The sequence below is a fragment of the Misgurnus anguillicaudatus genome, chromosome 7 (genome assembly GCF_027580225.2).
Source record: "Misgurnus anguillicaudatus chromosome 7, ASM2758022v2, whole genome shotgun sequence".
NCBI lineage: Eukaryota > Metazoa > Chordata > Actinopteri > Cypriniformes > Cobitidae > Misgurnus > Misgurnus anguillicaudatus.
This window is the reverse complement of record NC_073343.2, coordinates 2,086,025-2,108,696: the sequence shown is the minus strand read 5'-3', so window position 1 is coordinate 2,108,696 and position 22,672 is coordinate 2,086,025. Positions and strand designations below refer to the sequence as shown.

At 39.1% G+C, this 22,672-nt stretch overlaps 2 protein-coding genes across 6 annotated transcripts; both read right to left on the bottom strand.

The window, feature by feature from the left end:
• Positions 1–405: 405 nt before the first annotated feature.
• LOC141365232 (uncharacterized) lies at positions 406–4,803 on the bottom strand. 4 transcript variants are annotated; one of them, XM_073869263.1, is made up of 14 exons: positions 4,711–4,803; positions 3,512–3,934; positions 3,277–3,325; positions 3,057–3,129; positions 2,175–2,248; positions 2,021–2,042; positions 1,862–1,928; positions 1,667–1,739; positions 1,529–1,572; positions 1,329–1,383; positions 1,166–1,233; positions 1,025–1,071; positions 741–863; positions 406–627 (listed from the first exon to the last, which is right to left on the bottom strand). In XM_073869263.1, the coding sequence occupies exons 5-14, from the start codon at positions 2,201–2,203 to the stop codon at positions 439–441; spliced, it is 717 nt and encodes a 238-aa protein (XP_073725364.1). In that variant the 5' UTR covers positions 2,204–2,248; positions 3,057–3,129; positions 3,277–3,325; positions 3,512–3,934; positions 4,711–4,803; the 3' UTR covers positions 406–438. The 4 variants fall into 4 exon arrangements, with proteins under 4 accessions (XP_073725364.1, XP_073725361.1, XP_073725363.1 ...); XM_073869260.1 differs by lacking the exon at positions 4,711–4,803 and adding an exon at positions 4,045–4,182; XM_073869262.1 differs by lacking the exon at positions 4,711–4,803 and having other exon boundaries at positions 3,512–4,037.
• An 11,016-nt stretch (positions 4,804–15,819) lies between these two features.
• Positions 15,820–22,321, bottom strand: LOC129417738 (uncharacterized). Of its 2 annotated transcripts, none has more exons than XM_073869257.1 (19): positions 21,900–22,321; positions 20,552–20,624; positions 20,029–20,095; positions 19,838–19,934; positions 19,683–19,747; positions 19,535–19,593; positions 19,311–19,402; positions 18,871–19,197; positions 18,389–18,757; positions 17,907–18,269; positions 17,419–17,793; positions 17,126–17,305; positions 16,939–16,996; positions 16,719–16,791; positions 16,581–16,624; positions 16,405–16,435; positions 16,257–16,309; positions 16,078–16,141; positions 15,820–15,978 (listed from the first exon to the last, which is right to left on the bottom strand). In XM_073869257.1, the coding sequence occupies exons 1-19, from the start codon at positions 22,159–22,161 to the stop codon at positions 15,910–15,912; spliced, it is 2,721 nt and encodes a 906-aa protein (XP_073725358.1). In that variant the 5' UTR covers positions 22,162–22,321; the 3' UTR covers positions 15,820–15,909. The 2 variants fall into 2 exon arrangements, with proteins under 2 accessions (XP_073725358.1, XP_073725359.1); XM_073869258.1 differs by having other exon boundaries at positions 17,419–17,787.
• Positions 22,322–22,672: the final 351 nt, after the last annotated feature.

Here is a 22,672-nt window from a genome sequence, read left to right as displayed (position 1 = left end):
GCGGGCGAGGCTGTAGGCAGAGATTAGTATCTCGTGTGACGTGGAAGTGTTTGTGTGACGTGGACAAAGTCAGGCAGTAGATCCAATCCATATAACGACTCATTTCAGCGATTCAGAGTTGACTCCCTACTTTAGAAGCCAATAACTTTATTAATCGTGCACTTTTTGGTTCAACTACTTTCATGACACTCTGCAATACAGCTCAGTTTCGACCTGTGTGGCTCTTTAAGACATGTAAGTGCAAGTTGTTTTCAGTATAGACAGCTCTTAATTTTTTTTAGTCTAGAACTAGTCTAATCCCTGTCTGAGAAACCATCCCTATAAATTTACATACTACACAGTGTGATGCATTTTAAAGCTTTAAAGTTGTATGAGGCAGTGTAAAACAGGACACAAACCAGCAGCTGACCATACTAAGTGATCTCATATTAGTGGATTTTATTTGTCAAAAAACATTGTTGCAGGACCGGCAACGGAGCGGCCGTCGGCAGGACCAGCAAAGGACCGGCTGACGGCACGACTGGCTGAGGGGCGGGACCACCAGAGGAGCGGGTACGACTGGGACCTGCGGGCGGTACTGGCAAAGGTGCGTCCATGGGCAGAGGGGAAGCTCAGGCTGAGCTGAACCTGATAAGGAAGAATAAAAATAATGGCAGTAACACTTAAAATTAAGATTTTAAGAACAATTGTGCATATAAGAAAAACTGATTGAAATTTAAATGATTTTTTTAATAACTTACAGATATCCTCTGAGGACCACACCAGCTCAGGACCGGCCAAGTGCTGGACCGGCTTAGCAGTGGCCGTCGGCAAGACCGGCAACGGAGCGGCTGACAGCTGCACCCGCTGAGGACCGGCCTAATCTTAAAAACAAGACCAAGAAAAGTGCCAGAGTTATATTCCACTCTAAAGGATAGGACGACACTTAAGAGGTTAAACAACAGCTGTCTATAAAAATGTTGAAATAGCCAAACATTACATTATAAATGTTTAAGTTAAAACAGAGAGAACTTGATAAACATACTGAGCTGGATGCAAAGTTCTCGCCCTTTTTCTCGTCTGTTTTATCTCCTGTAAATATAAACAAACAAAGATTGAATGCATGTATATTACACTACATTTTACATATAGATTGACATTAGTTTTGTTTAGGACAAATTTTTACCTGTGACATAGCACCAGCATGGCGCTTGTGAGCCTTTGTCTTCTCTTCTGTCTCTTTCTTCTTTTTTGCTGCAAAGACAAAAGAGAATAGAGATGTAATACATGCATATTACACTACACATTAGATATAAATTGGCAGTAGATATGTTTAGGTAAATTTCTACCTCTGAAAGAACAGCTGAAGGCCCTGGTGCTGGCTGCACTTGTGGATAGGAAGGTCTATAAATACATAAAACAATATAATTAAGACCTGTTTTTACAAACATTCAGACGTTAAACAACTGCTGTCTATAAAAATGTTGAAACAGCTAAACATTACATTATAAATGTTTGAGTTAAAACAGAGAGAACTTGATAAACATACTGAGCAGGAGGCGTAGTTCTTGCCCTTTTTCTAGTCTGTATCTCCTGTAAATATAAACAAACAAAGATTGAATGCATGTATATTACACTACATTTTACATATAGATTGACATTAGTTTTGTTTAGGACAAACTTTTACCTGTGACATAGCATCAGCATGGCGCTTGTGGGGCGCACATGCTGGTGCTGGCTGCACTTGTGGAGCGGAAGGTCTATAAATACATAAAATAAAACAATATTTCTAAGAGCTGTTGCTTCAAATATTCAAACACTAACCGAATGTTGCCTATAAAAAGCATGTTACAAATGTTAAAGTTATTTGGCTAAAACTTACTGAGCTGACTTTGCCGCCCGTCTTCTCTGTCTTTGCTGCCTTCTCTTCTCTCTTTTTTCTTCTTTTGCTGCAAATTAAACAAATAGAGATTTAATGCATGTATATTACACTACACATAAATTGGCAGTAGATATATGTAGGGTTCTGGTAAATTTCTACCTCTGAGACTGAGGTTGAAGGCCTATAAAACACATAAAACTATATTGTTAAGACCTGTTGCTTCAAATATTCAAACACTAAGCACAAGTTTTCTATATAATAACTGTAAATGACCACAGCTAAACATTATAAAAAGAGAATTTGTTAAACTTACTGAGCTACAGAATTGCCTTTAATTGTCATTCTGGCTTTTTTCGCTTCAACCTCCCCCTCATCAAATGTGTGTGGCTGTAAAAAAAAAAGAGATTTAATGCATGCATAGCACACTACATTTTACATATTAATTGACATTAGTTATGTCTGACTCTGGTAAATGTTGAAGGATCCTACCTTAGATCCTTACGTGCAGAATGTTTTTATTATTGTGTTTTTTTATGTTTAATCATTTATTTACATAATCATCATAATCATTTTATAATCATTAGTTTTTATCCATTTAATTATTGTATTTGATTATTTAATATTATTTTATCATTATCAATTTCATTATTATCATTTTTATTATTACATTATTGTTTATTAATTCATTTATTCATTATTGTTTTTATTCATTTATTCATTCATTATTATATTTCTGTATTTTATTATATCATTCATTAATTCATTGTATTTCTATATTTTATATGTCTCTCTGTGGTTCAGTTTCACATTTGGGAAGTTTCATAGAGCTGTTCTGTCTGTGTGTAAACAAGATAGATAAAGAAAATGTTTATGGAAGCCCAAGGTCTAAGGGATGATGCAGCTGAGCAATTTGGATATAAAGTGCATGCTGTGTTCCTGGGGTGGACGAGGTTTGAGCATCGGGACATATGCAGCTGAAACTAACTGTCCATCAATAAAACTCTGTTCTATTTTATCATCTAAAACCTCCGTCTCACGACTCCGTTTATGCTCTCATCTAGCAACAATTGATCAGCCTTGTATCTGACAGATACTTTAACAAAGTAAACTTATATTTTCTGACGTGATCTGGTGTCCGGGGCTGGATCGTTTTATTTTTTTCTGTGGTGTGGAGACCAGATATACCAATGTTTACCTGTGAAATAGCAGCAGCACGGCATTTGAGGGACGCACGTGCTGGTGCTGGCTGCACTTGTGGAGGGGAAGGTCTATAAATACATAAAATAAAACAATATTGTTAAGAGCTGTTGCTGCAAATATTCCAACACTTAACATTTGCTATTTGTAAAATCCCTAAAGCAAAACGTTATTTTACAAATGTTCAACCTAAACACTTTAGAATTTGTTAAACTTACTGAGCTACTGAAGTACAAAGAGAAGTGGCCAGAGCAGCCCAAGGTGGAACTGGCAGAGGAGCGGGCCACGTTAGGACCTGCTGATTAGCGGTCCATGGCGGGACTTGCTGAGGAGCCGCGGGACTGGCAGAGGAGCAAGAATAAAAGCAAGAATAAAAATAATGGCAAAAACACTAAAAATTATGATTTTGGGAACATTTGTGCATATAAGAAAAACTATTTGAAATTTAAATACATTTTTAAATAACTTCCAGATAACCGGCAACGGTCCGGCCATCAGCAGAAACGGCGGAGAGGCGGGGCCGACAGAGGCATGGGCGCTACCAGCAGAGGAGCAGGTGCGGGCTGGACGGCCAGAATAGCCGGCTGGACCGGCAGAGGCGCGGGCACGGGTGGGACCTGCACAGGATCGGCCGCGGGTCGCAGTGGCTGTCGGCAGGACCAGCTACGGAGCGGCCGTCGGCAGGACCGGCAAAGGACCGGCCGACGGCAGCACCCGCTGAGGACCGGCCAACGGCACGACTGGCTGAAGGGCAGGACCACCAGAGGAGCAAGTGCGACCAGCAGAGGAGCGGGCGTGGCCCCCAGAGGAGCGTGCGCGACGGGACCTGCCCTCTGCCGGTCGCACCCGCGGCCACATTCTCAGGCTGAGCTGAACCTGATAAGCAAGAATAAAAAATAATGTCAGTAACACTAAAAGTAACGATTTTAAGAACAATTGTGCATATAAGAAAAACTGATTGAAATTTAAATGAATTTTTTAATAACTTAAGATATCCTCTGAGGACCACACCAGCTCAGGACCGGCCAAGTGCTGGACCGGCTTAGCAGTGGCCATCAGCAAGACCGGCAACGGAGCGGCCGACGGCTGCACCCGCTGAGGACCGGCCGACGGCTGCACCCGCTGAGGACCGGCCGACGGCTGCACCCGCTGAGGACCGGCCGACGGCTGCACCCGCTGAGGACCGGCCGACGGCTGCACCCGCTGAGGACCGGCCGACAGCACGACCGGCTGAGGGGCGAGACTGCCAGAGGTGCGGGCCGGACTGGCAGAGTAGCGGGCGCGACCGGAACCTCCAGATGAGTGCCTGCGTGCTGCGGGTGCGACTGGCAGAGGGGCGGCCGTGGGCAGATTTTTTTTATAACTTACAGATATCCTCTGAGGACCGTACCGGCTCAGGACTGGCCAAGTGCTGGATCGACTTAGCAGTGGCCGGGTGCAGGGCCGGTGGACGAGCAGCAATGGGTCGTCGTGTAACCCGGGCAGGTACTGGACATGAGGGGGCGTACTGGTGTATATATATATATATATATATATAAATAAATAAAAATATTCAGGGACTACCCAATTGCTGTTAACATATTTACATAAACATGGCTAAAACAAATATTACAAATGATTAAGTATAACAAAAGGTTAATAGCTGAACTCACGGAGCATTAGATCTCTGTCTAAAGCTCGCATCCACCTCCTCATACGTCACAGTAACAGTCTGCAGGAAAAATAACAAACTGAGAATTAACAAATGATCATTAAACTACTTTTTAACTTAAAATTGAACTAGTTATGATCAAATTTAAACCCGCGAGATTTTCGCAGACTGAATCCTGCCCGGGCCTGGCCTTCGACCATTGGGCATGGCAAAACCTGATAAGCAAGAATAAAAATTACAAGTTAAAGAACAATTGTGAAGCCCTCGAATCTTAATAAATATGTATTAGAACATTTCAAACTTACTTTGGTGGGTGGACAAACCGCGAGACAACAAAGGACCTTCTCGAGCATCCAACGGACCTCCTGGAGGGAACTCCTCAACTAGCTTTGTTTTCTGCATTTCCAGCCAAGTGGGACAGAGAATTAATACATGCACATTCAATTTCTTTGTAACTTGGCACTAGTTATGATCAGTGTTGGGTGTAACTAGTTACTATGTAATTAGTTACTGTTATTAAATTACTTTTCCCTTGAAAAAGTAAAGTAAGGGATTACTCTTATTTTTCTTGTAATCTAATTACAGTTACTTCTGATGTAATTAAATACTGTGTATGGACCCTAAAACAATTATATATACTATAATACAATAGTGGATTTAACATGGTTTAAGTTTACAATTCTCACTATTAATAGGTTGATTATTAGCATTAATATTAATGAGATACTGGCTGTTTATTAATACTTAATAGCATGTATTAATGCCTGATTCTGCAAAACCTTATTTTACGTCCATACCCTCCCCATTTCTACCAATACTTAAAATTAACAACTTCTTTAGTATTAATAAGCATTAGTTGGATTATACTGAGGCAAAAGTAGTTAATAGAGAGAATTGGACACTAAAGTAGGACTAGAATTATTGATGTACTTTTATATATTATTTCTTTGAGCCATTTCAAGCCTATCTTTGTATCATTTACTAAATAGGATTTAGAAAGTAATTAGTAATAAGTATTTAAATACTTTTTGGAGAAAGTAATTTGTAAAGTAATCTAATTACATGATTGAAGATGTAATTAGTAACTAGTAATTAATTACTTTTTTTGAGTAACTTACCCAACACTGGTTATGATAAGGGCTCTGGTAAAACTCTAACCTGTGAAGCACAAGTGGGACGCTTGTGAGGAGTTAGTCCCAGGGATCCTGGATAGCTCATAGAAGAAAGTCTATAAATACAAATAAAACATGTAATAAAACCTGTTTGTGCAAACACTCAAGCACAATGTAATTTTTTATTTACAGCTAAACATATTTTTTTGTTTAAAACATGAAATTACAAATGTTAAAAGGAAACATTGCAATATTCTCTGATGAATTCAGTGCCTTCTAATAGACCAATAGACAAATAACAAGCCAACTGACATTATAACACAGGGGTACCCAAATTCGGTGGGTGTCCTGCAGAGTTTAGCTCCAACCCTAATCAAACACATCTTACTAAGCATAATAGAAACTTCCAGGTAAGTATGCTGAGGCGAGTTGGAGCTAAACCCTATAGGACGACCACCCCACAGGACAGAGTTTGGGTACCCCTGCTAGGGCTGCACGATTCCAGGCAAAATGATGATCACAATTGTTTTGCTCAAACTTTTGATCACGATTAGAAATCACGATCATTCTCTAAGTGAAGAACTTCTATTCACTTCAGTATTTTTATTACACTTTACAGCCATGTATATAATATTAGGCTAAATATATTTAATATATTATAAAATATTTTATTGTTTTGTAATATTCACAGTTCCCATTCTCTTTTTAAAACATTTAAAATCATTCCGCAAAATTCTGCATAGAATTACCTAATCAACATCACTTTCCTCAAATCCGAAATATCTAAACAATGGAGTATATGACCCTTTTCGGGAACAAACTTTCGGAAAAACTTCTGAAAAAAACTGTATTTCTGCACTTTCTTCTTGTTGCTCTGCCATTATGGTTCAAGATGAATGACTGAAAATCTCGTGATGCCAACTTAATTCTACCATAACACAGACCCACGCTTGCAAATATCCACTCCGTTTACTCTGACTCCGCCCATATCAAGCAAACACATTGCTTGATTCTAGACCCTCTGCTTTGTGCTTGGTCTTTACCCATTAATCGCGCCGACTGTCTTTAACTAATTGTGGGGCGCACATATCGTTATCATGATAAAATACGATTAATCGTGCAACCCTAACCCCTGCATTAACAAGTTCATGCATTTCAACTGATTCTTTATATTATTTACTGTGAATGTTCTATCTTACCCTTCACTGAGACCGCCTTTGTTTGAAGCCGCAGAAAACTTCAAAACAGGTTTCTGGGCTTGTAACACTGGACCTGTATATGAAAAGCATTTTATGAGTTTTACAGTATAAGAGTTAAGGAGAAAAACAAGATCATTATTTTTTCCAGTATATTGTCCAGAAGTGTCCATTTGAGATTAAGTCAGGTGTGAGAAGAACATGCAATGTCAACAACATTAACAACGGAGTTTGGTAACGCTTTATATTACGACCCGCAATGTACGGCATAATTAAATTGAATTTACAGCGTAGCTATTTGTAACAACAGAATACCTTTACAATACATACTTGTAGGTATAAGGTAACAATATGTTTATTTTGGGGTAATGAGCTGGTAAGAATATGGAAAATTATCAATTATTTATACTTTATAAATTATTTATAAGTATTTTATAACTACGTATCTGGGAAAATTATGTATAAATTATTTAATGATTTCATTGTACATTTTTCATATTCGCTACTTACCTGAAGAAAGTATATTGTTTACAGTCGATGTCTACGAGCCACGTCGTCAAATAAAATATAACAGCACATCACTTTTTAGTAGCCTATATTACTGATATGCTTTAAATAGCAAAAGTCCAGCTGTAAGTATGTTGGATGAAATGCCAGCAGTACTTTTGTATTGCAATTAACAGCTAACAGCGCATCATTAACAATGGAGGAAACTTTATTTCCTTTGAATAAAATGACAGTGGATAGTGTAAGTGTATAATCAAAATTCCATTCAAAGTTTGTAAGTTTTCTAAGAAGAGAGGAAACCTGTGGGTTCACAGTAGCGTTTTTCTGCACAACTTGGCCAGTTTTCTTTGAAGTCATTTTCCCTGTCTTCATCTTTGATCCACGCTCCAAGTTGATGTCGAGAAACCATCTAAAGGCACAAAACAAACAACAAAAAATACTATTATTTTGATGTCTACACTCTAAAAACGAACGTGTTAAACACAACACAATCAGTGTTATTATTGGAACAACACATTTTGTTTTACTTTTAACACAACTTGTGTTGTCACTTATTTATTTTAACACAAAATAGATTGCATTTCACTGACATAACTTGGAGTGTCGTGTGTTGCTCGTGTTTTCAAAATCTGTGTTTGTTGCATCATGTGAACCATGTGCATCACGTGTTTTGTCAAAATAAGTGCCTGCTGCACACGCATCAAAACCGTTTATGATAAAAGAGACGCTCACGTTGCAGGTGAACACCTTTGAGCAGATTCTCCATGTTCATCTTTTATGTGTAGCTGCTCACCTTAAACAGATCCAGTACATTTAAAGTAATGTTTCAACACAAATGAAGCACTTTAATATTGTTTATGTGTACAATAATTGGTAATAGGTTTGACAGATAAAAAGGTTTATACCATTCTTTATATAAATCCTATGACTGTTAACTTTTGTTCCAGCCTGTCTAGATCTTCAATAGATGTTGGAGAAAAGACACCATCCTCTTCTATAATCTCCATCTGCATTTGGGGTAACAAGAGACTGGACCAGTGAAGACAGTGAAGATTGTCTTGTCTACAGCTGCAATATCAAAGATAATTGAATTAGAAGTGTAGCTTTTATTTACATTTAGTATTAAGTGTTTTTTTTTATTTAAATTGATAATGTGCATATGTGTACATTGTTTTGGTACAGCACTCAAGACTGCAGATTCACTGTGAGGTTTTGAATGTTGGACGGACCATCAGACCTGCATCTGCCTCGGACAGCTAATGATGATGATTTTTCATAAGAGCTTTTATAAATACATTTATTTTTTACTTTTTTAGGCTACTTACTCTATATTCGACCTTGCAGGTCACACCATGGTCTCAAGAGTGAGAATGAGTGCTCTATGGATTAAACAGAAATGGTAGTATTATTACACAGTGTTATGTTGCATTTGTTTTCTTCCTAATTATGTCAACAAATGCTCTTTCACCTTGTATGTTACTTTAGATGAATCAAAACTCCAACCATCTGCATGAGGGTCTGGATGAGGGATGCTCACTGGAGCTGGAAATGATGGATCAGGTCATTTTCATTTGTCACAACTACAAAGACACTGTCTGTGGCAAATACACTAGACAAAAGTATTGGGGTGCCTTCTTCTAATAAACATGTTTATCTATTCCAGTAATTCTTTAAAAACTATTATAAAACGGCTAGTTCCAATCCTTGATTCTGATTGGTCACCAGGTGTGCTTTATTCACAATAAAACACTGCTATGACCGCTTTACCCAACGGTTCTATTTAATATCACTGCGCCCTTAGCAACACCCTTAGCAACACATAAACATATAATGAGACAAAGTCTGAGAACAGTTTGTTGTTTTTATTTGAGCTTTCATGTTGTTGTTCGCAGTCAGGGACTATTTATTCTAGCGGAAGGAATGCTTTTATTGATTTAACTTAATGAAAGTTGCACTTATATTTTTTTTTACTTTAATATTGTGTGGTAACCGTTTTATAAAAGCAATAAGGTACTCGAGGCAAGTGCTGTATCGTAAATAAGTAATGGCTGAGTAGAAGGGCGTTGTTAGGCATGACGCGAAGCTGAGTACAGCACAGCCTCTCGTACATTATTGCTTACATATAAATGCTATACCATACAATACCACTTCAAAGAGTCTTTTTGATTTTTGTTGCAACAGTTTTGGAAGTGCATTTTTAAAGTGACACCATGTAATTTTTCAACCTTCATAATAAATTTTCAAGACCCTTGTGATAGTAACTCGACTTTACATAGGTTGAATGACATGTCTACCATAGCCTGACGGGGTCTGTATCACTTTTACTCGTATTTTAAAACTTAGGGTTTCTGGTAGTAACCAGAGCACAAAAAAAACTACAAAATTCGACTGCTCTACGGCATACGTCACTTCCTCCACACAATTTGTTTTTAACGTGAATTTTGCTGGAGGCTTACTTAAGGAATGTAGAGAGCAGCTATTATTATGTGACTCTGTGGCGCAGTCTTTAGTGTCACAGACCTATGATACGGGCGACCCGGGTTCGATTCCCCTTTAAGGCAATTTTTTATATAAACTCTTGATTCATACATAAATGCGATGTTCTTTATAAATGACGGCGATTATCTTGCATATAGTTCCCTGTATTCACATGCGGTGTTCGCGTATTTACCTTTCTTTTACTGTGTCTATGATATTTACATTCCAATCCAGGATGCAATAGCAGTCAAACTTGCTCAAACTCACACAGTGTAAAACCAAACCCTATTCATTCACCAATCAGATCCGAGCGTTTCTCTCTTCTCTCTTCCTCATTTGCTGCGTTCCGCTGTCACTCGCGTGACGTATTACAAAGCGGCAGCCTTTAGGTCTGCTTGGACCACATCGGTTTACTTGGATTTGGAGCGACAATTTTCACACAAAAGAGAGGGAAAACGAGCGCCATTGGGGAAAATGCAACAATATTTGTTTGGGAAAAGGCAAGGAAATACTTCTGGTCGTTTTTCAATTGGAAGGCTGCAGCCTCCGGAGGTCAAATATGCAGGCTGCATACGTCATCAAGCCTGGTTTATTAAGGTAAACTGAGCATTACATTCGCAAGTCATAAGCATACTGCAACAATTTACGATTAACTAAGTATAATAGTCAACTTTGTAATTGTTAATATTGTGAAATAAGACAGTCTTGATGACGTATACAGCTTAGAAATACGACATCTGGAGGCTGCAACCTTCAGATTGAGAAATGGCTTTCCTCATCAGAAAGTTGTAACATGACTGCGTTTCTCCCTGTTGTCTCAAAATGTTGATCATTTAGCGTTTTAAATGTTTAGTTTTTAGTTTAGTTTTAAGGTTGGCCAGTTCCTTTCCTTTGCGACAGTGCTGCGGCGCTTGTGAGCTCTAGGGGCGCTAGAAGTGAAAAATACATGTCTAGCACCCCCTAGTGGCCAAAAAGTTCTGCGGTGTCCCTTTAAATACATAACTATAGAAATATGCTACCACTTATTTCTATAGTTATTTTACAATAACAAACAATATATTCCAGTATACTCACACAACATATCTAGTTACGATAACTATAAGTTTACTTGGTAATGTACCTAAAAGAAAATGGCTTTTATAAACTTCCACTTGACACCATTTTAGTCACGTGGGTTTGTTTCAGTAATATTTTACTCCATAATGTCTTATGGATTTATTTGTCAAGACAGCGGAGGAAAGTCATTCAAGAACAACCCTTTTCTACAAACAAATTACGCTGAAACGCTTTAAAAACAGTTATTAAAATCAATATTTGACGCATAAAGAAGCTTTAAATGTAACGTTAGCGGCGCATTTCCTTCTCTGCATATTAACAATAACAAACGGCACACAACACGTGTTTCAAACGAGTCTATAATTGGCTACGCATCAGATTACACATTTATCATCGAACAACAAAACATCGATAAATGATCCATAAATGTTTACATAAAACAGTACTTACAGCTTAGGTTTGGCGGCAACTTTCAGTATTATGCGACGCGCTTGCTCGAATCTCCCGCGCTGAAAAAATGACGTAGGAAAGTGGGACGAACTTTTAAGTTTTCTTCAACGCTATTGGCCGAGTCGCGCGTTTTGAACCCACCCCGCGTGTGACGTGAGTGACGTTTCCGATACCGTACTTCAGATTCTTCTAAATTTAAAGAAGACCCTAAATAAAAATTGATAAATGAGCATTATTCTCTCTTGTTTTAATTTGAACATTGTACCTTTATAAATATTGGAAGTCTATTATAGAGGATAACTAAATGTTATATCATTTTCATCATTGCCTGTGGCAAAACTGTCCTCATGTGAGACACTGGCATAAATAATGTAACACAGCCTGGGGTTTGTTTGATGTAACTTAGTCCTATAGCAGAGAATAGACAAATTACACTTCGTGTAATGTAGGAAGCAGCGTTTGTATCTGCTTAGGGTGAAATGCAATGCCAAATACTGTGATAAAACTGATGACTCTATTGGGACATATCATATCTCCCTCATTTAGCTCATTTTCTCTCTCTCTCTCTCTCTCTCTCTCTGTGTGTGTGTTTGTCTGTGTTAATATTGTCTTAATTATAATGTAACATTTCATGGTGTCTACTAGTGGAGCATTGCACAAAAGCATGAACTATTTCTCAAGGTAAAATTTCATAATGAAGATTTGATCATGGCAGGCACATAAATATTTAACATCCTTGGGTTTAGAAGAGATGATGATTACAAATTTCCTAAAATATGATGGCTAATATGCTTCTTGCTTTATTGTTTCACCCCTTGACATTAACAACACCCTTAAACCATCTCATAAAACACAAACACACAATAGAGATGTTTTATTAACTCACATTTTGTGAGAGTTTCAGAGATTTGCTGGAACAATGCGCACCGGAGTCATTATATACGCACTTTTTAAGAATAAATGATCTAATAAATTAAACTCCGTTCCGCGTTTTGACTTTCACGCTGCTGCTTCCTCAAATCCATTCCATTTGGCCTATGAGTCCATATAATTTAAACTCCATTTCGTGTTTTCACTACTTTCGCCTGTTGCGCTACAACAAAACAAGGTAAACAAAGCTCTTAGGCTATAAAACAATAAAGGCAACAGAATACAAGAAAAATGTATCTACTCCAGGAAATGTTTTGGACCCAGAATATAAGTATTTTACAGTATAAGTGTTAAAAATTATTTTATTTAAAAACTTCTCAACATCTGCCATAGAAGTTACTACCTATTAAGGGAACCAAACATAAGAACAAAATCCTGGTGTTGTTTTGAAAAGAAAGTTTGTGTCCCCATATAAGACCCAGAGGATGTCCTCTGGACCGAACAGTATGATTCAAATAGGTTGAACAAATTGTGCTTGACTTAAGTTAGAGGTCTGAAACTCATGTTCATTATACTGTACAAAAGACAAAAATGAATTGCTGGGACTCAGGTGGCTATATTAATATTTATTAATCATTACCATTTGACAGTAGCAGAATAAAAGTACATTCTTTTCCACTAGAAATGTACTTAAGTAAAAGTATCCATCTTTAAATATACTCTAAAAGTATTAGTTACAAAAACTTAATGTTTAAACGTAAAAAAATTACGCAAGAAAATATAACAATTTAAATGTAATTCAATACTACCCACCTCTGATGTCAAGATGCACAGCTGATTACCATACATGTATATTAGGCCTACATACACCTGAATTATTTTTTTGGCTCAAATGTTTCAATATTTATTTGTATCCGCCTTAGTTTAAAATATATATATATAACTAGTATATATAATTATATATAATAATATAATTATATATATGTATAACTAGTTTTAACAAACATTAGTTAATGTATTACCTAACATGAACCCATCAGCAATACATTTGTTACAGTATTAGTATTTATTAAATTTTGTTAATGTTAGTTAATAGAAATAAATCTTTAAATTGTTTGTTCATGTTAGTTCACAGTGCATTGACTAACGTTAACAAGATTTTAATAAAGTATTAGTAATTGTTGAATTTAACATTACCAAGATTAATAAATGCTTTATAAGTGCAGTTCATTATTAGTTCATGTTAACTAATGTAGTTAACTAATGAACCTTATTGTAAAGTGTTACCAACATGCCCTACTTAAAACATTACTTGTGTGCATTTTGGGGCAAAACAAAGTGCCTCAATTTGGACAGACTAGGACTAGTCTAATCCCTGTCTGGGAAATAGCCCCAAAGTGTTTAAACATAATGAATAAAATGTCATTCAATATATTTGTGCGTGTGTGCTCCAACATTAAAATTATTTGGATCTCACTATGAAAACCAACAGAAATGTTTAGTGTCAAGAAATAACATCAATTCAATATTTTCATTAAACAGGCCAAGTTTACCACCTGTTAGATACTGTAGATATTTAGGGGTGGTTTTCCATACAGGGCTTATCTCAGTCCCAGACTACAATACATGTTTGAGTTGCCTTCGTTTAACAAAAAAATCTAAATATATTTAAAAACCTCTTGTATTGACATTAACATATATCAGTGCCAATGTTTTGTTTTAAGATGCACCCAGTATTGTTATTTTGTCAGGTATGTTTGTAAAAACTACTTAAATGTCGTAATATAACTAAGACCTAGTTCTGGATTAATCTAATCCCTCTTTGGGAATCTGCCCCTTAATCAAATAAAATGTTTTAATATGTGACCAAATTTAAGTAGTTTAAAAAATATATATATTAAAAACGATACTGGTGTGCATCTTGAGACAAAACACTGATATATGTTGAGATGTCAGTACAAAATGATGGCAGCTCACATTTGCATTTTAGTCTGGTACTAGAATAAGCCCATCTGGGAAACAGCCCTGTTGTGTCATATCAGATGTAGGTGGCTTCAGGTTCAGCTGTGATTTTTAGGTGTAGTTGTGGTCAGAGACAGATAAATCCTCCGATTTCGTTTCTGCATCACACTTCAGGAGCATGTGGAAGGTCTCATCCTCACACCGCATCACTTATCTGTGAAAATAATAAAACCATAAACATATTTTTACATTAGTACTTAAAATACATCATGAGAATTAATATATGATGGGATGATTATCTGAATATTTTTATGTGGCCGAAAGTCCCTCTCAGCTGGATGTAAGATAACAAAATGAATGCAATGGCGTCACATTCATTGGCGGCAGATCATGGGATGCAAAGTTAAAGGCTTGATCATCACAGATTTCATTGCTTCTGGTTGACTCTATGGCTGCAGTCATCATTGAGCATCACACTGAACCGGAGCTGGATCTGTCAGTCTCTTCATGTCTCTTTGGGAACAAAAGGATGAGAAATGCAGAAAAAACAAGTTAGTCTGAAGGCTGCTGATATAATGTACAGTTTTTACAGTAAGATAGATGTGCGTTTGGTTCGGGTCAAGCTTATATTGAAATGAAAACATGTTTAGGCAATAAATCAGGTGAACGCTTAGTTAAACATACGAGTCTTTAGACTGATCTTTCAACAAAACAATAAAGAAAATGAATAAAATTAAATATTTAAAACAAATCCATATAAATCAACGAACAAAACGCATTAATAATTTACTGTATAACACTTCATGATGCACGATTAGTATTTCTGTCTGCCACGTCTTCACATAAAACTTCCAGCTTTGAGCTTCTTCATTGCTGGAGGATATACGGTTATCAAACAGAATATACAGCTGTCTGTCTGTAGCCATTTGGGAACCATGAGAAGAAACCCTGCAACTCATGACATCTGCTAATGAGTTAATGTTAATGTAATGTAAAATGTATGGCTGTAGATCCTGACATCTTGAATTGTTTACCTGATTTTAAGCTTGAACACTGTACTCATCTGTAATCTAACCTGTTTTAATGTTACTATTATAAAAGAATGGAGGACCTTTTGTCTGAGTCAAATTTCTTTTTCATTTTTTTCTCATCAAATTTCTCTCTCTCTCTCTCTCAACTTTTTTCTCATTTTACACGTTGAATTCAGAAATCTCATATCACACCATCCTCAACAGATTTCTCTTAATAACATGGAGAGGACACGCATGTGACAGACTTCCCCCATCACCTCTGATACTGATAAGCTGTTATTATTGTTGAACTAAACCTGATCCCGGACAGGTTTTAACGTTTGAATCTGTTGCTTGACAGCAACTACAGGATGTGATTCTAAGAAACAAATAGATCAAAGAACCCAAAAAATAACAATGAAATCCAGCTAACTGAGTAATAAGTTTAAAAAGTTGTAAAGCAATGATCTCAAGTTTCAGGTCCTTAAATTGTTTAATTGTATTTTTTGGGGCGGGGGGGCTTCATTGAAGCTTTCTGCTGCTGCTGCTGCCCTCAACTTCATTTTTTGTGAACGGACAAGCAAAACAGCTTTCTCTCCAGGCTGTCTATAGCACTGCTTATTGAAGCCTGAAAATAAAACAAATGGAGATTTAATGCATGTACGTCACTCTACATATTAAATATAACATGACACTTGTTATATTCAGGGCTCTGGTAAATTTTTACCTGTGAGACCGCAGTGCTAGACGAAGCCTGGAGAGTAGATGCACTCTGGGCTTGAAGTGCACGTCTATAAATACATAAAACACATTTCTTAATGACCAGCAATATTCTTCATTTCTGCAAACAGTCAAACATTAAACTTTTGTTAAAACTGAGATTTTGCTAGACTTGCTGAGACTTACTGAATAGCCCGATTTCGCCTTTGCCTTCTCCTCCTTCTTTTTCTTCTTTTTTGCTGCAAAGACAAAAGAGAATAGAGATGTAATACATGCATATTACACTACACATTAGATATAAATTGGCAGTAGATATGTTTAGGTAAATTTCTACCTCTGAAAGGACAGCTTGTGTAGAGGAAGGTCTATAAATACATAAAACAATATAATTAAGACCTGTTTTTACAAACATTCAGACGTTAAACAACTGCTGTCTATAAAAATGTTGAAACAGCTAAACATTACATTATAAATTTTTGAGTTAAAACAGAGAGAACTTGATAAACATACTGAGGAGGAGGCGTCAATCTTGCCCTTTTTCTCGTCTGTATCTCCTGTAAATATAAACAAACAAAGATTGAATGCATGTATATTACACTACATTTTACATATAGATTGACATTAGTTTTGTTTAGGACAAATTTTTACCTGTGACATAGCACCAGCATGGCGCTTGTGGGGCGCACATGCTGGTGCTGGCTGCACTTGTGGAAGGGAAGGTCTATAAATACATAAAATAAAACAATATTGTTAAGAGCTGTTGCTGCAAATATTCCAACACTTAACATTTGCTATTTGTAAAATCCCTAAAGCAAAACGTAATTTTACAAATGTTCAACCTAAACACTTTAGAATTTGTTAAACTTACTGAGCTACTGAAGTAAAGATGAAGTGGCCGGAAGTGGCCGGAGCAGCCCACGGTGGAACTGGCAGAGGAGCAAGAATAAAAGCAAGAATAAAAATAATGGCAGTAACACTAAAAATTATGATTTTGGGAACATTTGTGCATATAAGAAAAACTGTTTGAAATGTAAATACATTTTTAAATAACTTACAGATAACCGGCTGAGGGCCAGGACCGCCAGAGGAGCGGGCGCGACCCCCACAGGAGCGGCCGCGGCCCCCAGAGGAGCGGGTGCGGCCCCCAGAGGAGCGTGCGCGACCTGCCCTCTGCTGGCCCTCTGCCGGCCCTCTGCCGGTCGCACCCGCGGCCACAATCTCAAGCTGAGCTAAACCTGATAAGCAAGAATAAAAATAATGTCAGTAAGACTAAAAATTACGATTTTAAGAACAATTGTGCATATAAGAAAAACTGATTGAAATTTAAATGAATTTTTTAATAACTTACAGATGTCCTCTGAGGACCGGACGGGCGGACGAGCGGCCATGGGTCGTCTGGTAACCCGGGCACGGGTGGGACCTTCACAGGATCGGCCGCGGGTCGCAGTGGCCGTCGGCCGGAGCAGCAACGGAGCGGCCGTCGGCAGGACCGGCAAAGGACCGGCCGACGGCAGAACCCGCTGAGGGCCGGCCGACTGCACGACCGGCTGAGGGCCGGCCGACTGCACGACCGGCTGAGGGCCAGGACCGCCAGAGGAGCGGGCGCGGCCCCCAGAGGAGCGGGTGCGGCCCCCAGAGGAGCGTGCGTGACCTGCCCTCTGCTGGCCCTCTGCCAGCCCTCTGCCGGTCGCACCCGCGGCCACAATCTCAAGCTGAGCTAAACCTGATAAGCAAGAATAAAAATAATGTCAGTAAGACTAAAAGTTACGATTTTAAGAACAATTGTGCATATAAGAAAAACTGATTGAAATTTAAGTGCATTTTTTAATAACTTACAGATGTCCTCTGAGGACTGGACCGGCGGACGAGCGGCCATGGGTCGTCTGGTAACCCGGGCACGGGTGGGACCTTCACAGGATCGGCCGCGGGTCGCAGTGGCCGTCGGCCGGAGCAGCAACGGAGCGGCCGTCGGCAGGACCGGCAAAGGACCGGCCGACGGCAGAACCCGCTGAGGGCCGGCCGACTGCACGACCGGCTGAGGGCCAGGACCGCCAGAGGAGCGGGCGCGACCCCCACAGGAGCGGGCGCGGCCCCCAGAGGAGCGGGTGCGGCCCCCAGAGGAGCGTGCGCGACCTGCCCTCTGCTGGCCCTCTGCCGGCCCACTGCCGGTCGCACCCGCGGCCACAATCTCAAGCTGAGCTAAAAATGATAAGCAAGAATAAAAATAATGTCAGTAAGACTAAAAGTTACGATTTTAAGAACAATTGTGCATATAAGAAAAACTGATTGAAATTTAAGTGCATTTTTTAATAACTTACAGATGTCCTCTGAGGACTGGACCGGCGGACGAGCGGACATGGGTTGTCTGGTAACCCGGGCACGGGTGGGACCTTCACAGGATCGGCCGCGGGTCGCAGTGGCCGTCGGCCGGACCAGCAACGGAGCGGCCGTCGGCAGGACCGGCAAAGGACCCCCTGACGGCAGAACCCGCTGAGGGCCGGCCGACTGCACGACCGGCTGAGGGCCAGGACCGCCAGAGGAGTGGGCGCGACCCCCACAGGAGCGGGCGCGGCCCCCAGAGGAGCGGGCGCGGCCCCCAGAGGAGCGTGCGCGACCTGCCCTCTGCCGGCCCTCTGCTGGCCCTCTGCCAGTCGCACCCGCGGCCACAATCTCAGGCTGAGCTAAACCTGATAAGCAAGAATAAAAATAATGTCAGTAAGACTAAAAGATACGATTTTAAGAACAATTGTGCATATAAGAAAAACTGATTGAAATTTAAATGAATTTTTTAATAACTTACACATGTCCTCTGAGGACCGGACGGGCGGACGAGCGGCCATGGGTCGTCTGGTAACCCGGGCACTAGTGGGGCCTTCACAAGATCGGACGCGGGTCGCAGTGGCCGTCGGCAGGACCGTCAACGGAGCGGCCGTCGGCAGGACCGGCAAAGGACCGGCCGACGGCAGCACCCGCTGAGGGCCGGCCGACGGCACGACCGGCTGAGGGCCAGGACCGCCAGAGGAGCGGGCGCGGCCCCCAGAGGAGCGTGCGCAACCTGCCCTCTGCTGGCCCTCTGCCGGCCCTCTGCCGGTCGCACCCGCGGCCACAATCTCAGGCTGAGCTAAACCTGATAAGCAAGAATAAAAATAATGTCAGTAAGACTAAAAGTTACGATTTTAAGAACAAATGTGCATATAAGAAAAACTGATTGAAATTTAAATGAATTTTTTAATAACTTACAGATGTCCTCTGAGGACCGGACGGGCGGACGAGCGGCCATGGGTCGTCTGGTAACCCGGGCAGGTACCGGACATATGAGGGGGCGTACTGGTCTATATATATATATAAATAAATATAAAAATATTCAGGGACTACCCAATTGCTGTTACCATATTTACATAAACATGGCTAAAACAAATATTACAAATGATTAAGTATAACAAAAGGTTAATAGCTGAACTCACGGAGCATTAGATCTCTGCCTAAAGCTCGCATCCACCTCCTCATACGTCACAGTAACAGTCTGCAGGAAAATAACAAACTGAGAATTAACAAATGATCATTAAACTACTTTTTAACTTAAAATTGAACTAGTTATGATCAAATTTAAACCTGCGAGATTTTCGCAGACTGAATCCTGCCCGGGCCTGGCCTTCGACCACTCGGCTGGGCAAACCCTGATAAGCAAGAATAAAAATTACAAGTTAAAGAACAATTGTGAAGCCCTCGAATCTTAATAAATATGTATTAGAACATTTCAAACTTACTTTGGTGGGTGGACAAACCGCGAGACAACAAAGGACCTTCTCGAGCATCCAACGGACCTCCTGGAGGGAACTCCTCAACTAGCTTTGTCCCACTTGGCTGGAAATGCAGAAAACAGAGAATTAATACATGCACATTCAATTTCTTTGTAACTTGGCACTAGTTATGATAAGGGCTCTGGTAAAACTCTAACCTGTGAAGTACAAGTGGGACGCTTGTGAGGAGTTAGTCCCAGGGATCCTGGATAGCTCATAGAAGGTCTATAAATACAAATAAAACATGTAATAAAATCTGTTTGTGCAAACACTCAAGTACAATGTAATTTTTTATTTACAGCTAAACATATTTTTTTGTTTAAAACATGAAATTACAAATGTTAAAAGGAAACATTGCAATATTCTCTGATGAATTTAGTGCCTTCTAATAGACCAATAGACAAATGTTTCCTTCAGCACTCATCTGAATCATTACAAGCCAACTGACATTATAACACAGGGGTACCCAAAGTCGGTGGGTGTCCTGCAGAGTTTAGCTCCAACCCTAATCAAACACATCTTACTAAGCATACTAGAAACTGCCAGGCAAGCTGAGGCGAGTTGGAGCTAAACCCTGTAGGACAACCGCCCCACAGGACAGAGTTTGGGTACCCCTGCATTAACAAGTTCATGCATTTCAACTGATTCTTTATATTATTTACTGTGAATGTTTTATCTTACCCTTTACTGAGACCGCCTTTGTTTGAAGCTGCAGAAAACTTCAAAACAGGTTTCTGGGCTTTTAACACTGGACCTGTATATGAAAAGCATTTTATGAGTTTTACAGTATAAGAGTTAAGGAGAACAACAAGATCATTCTTTCTTCCAGTATATTGTCCAGAAGTGTCCATTTGAGATTAAGTCAGGTGTGAGAAGAACATGCAATGTCAACAACATTAACAACGGAGTTTGGTAACGCTTTATATTACGACCCGCAATGTACGGCATAATTAAGCATAGCTATTTGTAACAACAGAGTAACTTTAAAGTACATACTTGTAGGTATAAGGTAACAATAGATTTATTTTGGGGTAATAGGGTGGTAAGAATATGGAAAATTATCAATTATTTATACTTTATAAATTATTTATAAGTATTTTATAACTACAGTGTACCTATTGTAATATTACATGGTATGTACGACTTAGGCAAATATCTGGGGAAATGATGTATAAATTATTTAATAATTTTTTTGTACATTTTTCTTATTCCCTACTTACCTGAAGAAAGTATATTGTATACAGTCGATGCCTACGAGCCACGTCGTCAAATAAAATATAACAGCACATCACTTTTTAGTAGCCTATATTACTGATATGATTTAAATAGCAAAAGTCCAGCTGATTTATAATAATATCGCCCCTTAGTCATACATACCAAGTAATATTACAATAGTTACAAAAAATGTTCTGTGGTAATCATGTTGTATTTAACTCTGTCCAAAAGCTTTGGTTTTACCACACAATACAACAGAAAAACCACATATGGCATCTAATGGTAAATTCGTGTGATACAATACAACAAAAAAGTGCTGTGGTAATCCTGTCATATTTAGCTCCAATCATTTTTTGTGTGGTAGTTTCTTGTTGTACCGAAGCAGTATCACAGGATTAACACAGGACTTTTTGTAAGGGTAAAATACTTCAAGTATAAATAATTTATAATTTTCCATATTTTACCACCTTATTACCCCAAACGTATCATATTGTTCCCTTATACCTACAAGTATTGTGTACTATAAAGGTACTCTGTTGTTACAAATAGGTACGTTGTAAATGATGTTTAATTACCCGGTACATTGCGGGTCTTAATATGAAGCGTTACCCATGGGTTTAAAGTAACTGTCAAGTTTTTAAGTTAACGTTAGTATAGTAACAAAACGATAACTGAGTTTTACACTTTAAACGACTTTTTAGTTACAGATACTGACTCACTTACACAGTTCATGTCAAACTCTGATTAACACAAATATAATAAACACATGTCATTTGACTCTATAGTTAATAACAGAAGAAATGGGTTTACTTACAGGTCTCTCTCGCGGTGTCCGAAATACGGTGAACAGGCATCACCGCGGGCTCCACAGCTGGCATCCGAGGACGCCTGCTGTATTGTCCGCGGTGGACCTCCGTTTCACCGCTATGGTCCCGGCAGAATGGCTCGGTACTAGGCTGGCGTCCCAAGAAAGAGACCAGCCAATTGTACATGGCCAAAAAAACCCGCGCGATTAGCCAGCCAAAGAATGGCCGGCTAACCGCAGCGGGCTTTTTTGGCCTTCTATATATCTTCATGAAGAAGATACCAAACACACAAAAATAAAACAAAACAAAACACACCAAACACCACCAAAACACGCAGAAGAACAAACGCCCAAAAACACAAATAACACGCCCAAAACACACAAATATCAAGCCAAAAACAGACCAAAAAACACGCCAACTTCAAATTCTCACTCTGTATAACTCCTAACTGTAAACCCACAAATTTTCTGGAATTCGCGCGGTCTTATATAGCCCTCTTGCAGTGACGAAATAATCACACACACACACACACACAGTTCCATTAGCGTCACTTCTACTGTGACATCACCCTCTGCGCCATAGAAATAGTTTAAAACGTCAAACAGAATATTTAACCCATTAAATAGACAAAAAAAGTATACAATTTTGTTAAAAACATAATAAGCACAAAATAGACATCAAGATAGATCTATTAACATTATACAGAGGAAAAACTATAGACCATTTTGCCAGATGTAAACAACACTGGTCCAGAAGCACTCACTCTTGTTTTAAATGTTTT

Coding starts and splice junctions, on each gene's coding strand:
- LOC129417738 (XM_073869257.1), bottom strand. CDS start 22,161: ATGAAGATATATAGAAGGCCAAAAAAGCCCGCTGCGGTTAGCCGGCCA. Junction 19,594..19,682: donor AGTCTGCGAAAATCTCGCAG/GTTTAAATTTGA, acceptor ATTTTCCTGCAG/ACTGTTACTGTGACGTATGA. Junction 17,306..17,418: donor CCGGTCCTCAGAGGACATCT/GTAAGTTATTAA, acceptor CTTGCTTATCAG/GTTTAGCTCAGCTTGAGATT.
- LOC141365232 (XM_073869263.1), bottom strand. CDS start 2,203: ATGACAATTAAAGGCAATTCTGTAGCTCA. Junction 1,573..1,666: donor ATGCTGATGCTATGTCACAG/GTAAAAGTTTGT, acceptor TTATATTTACAG/GAGATACAGACTAGAAAAAG. Junction 864..1,024: donor AGAACTTTGCATCCAGCTCA/GTATGTTTATCA, acceptor CTTGTTTTTAAG/ATTAGGCCGGTCCTCAGCGG.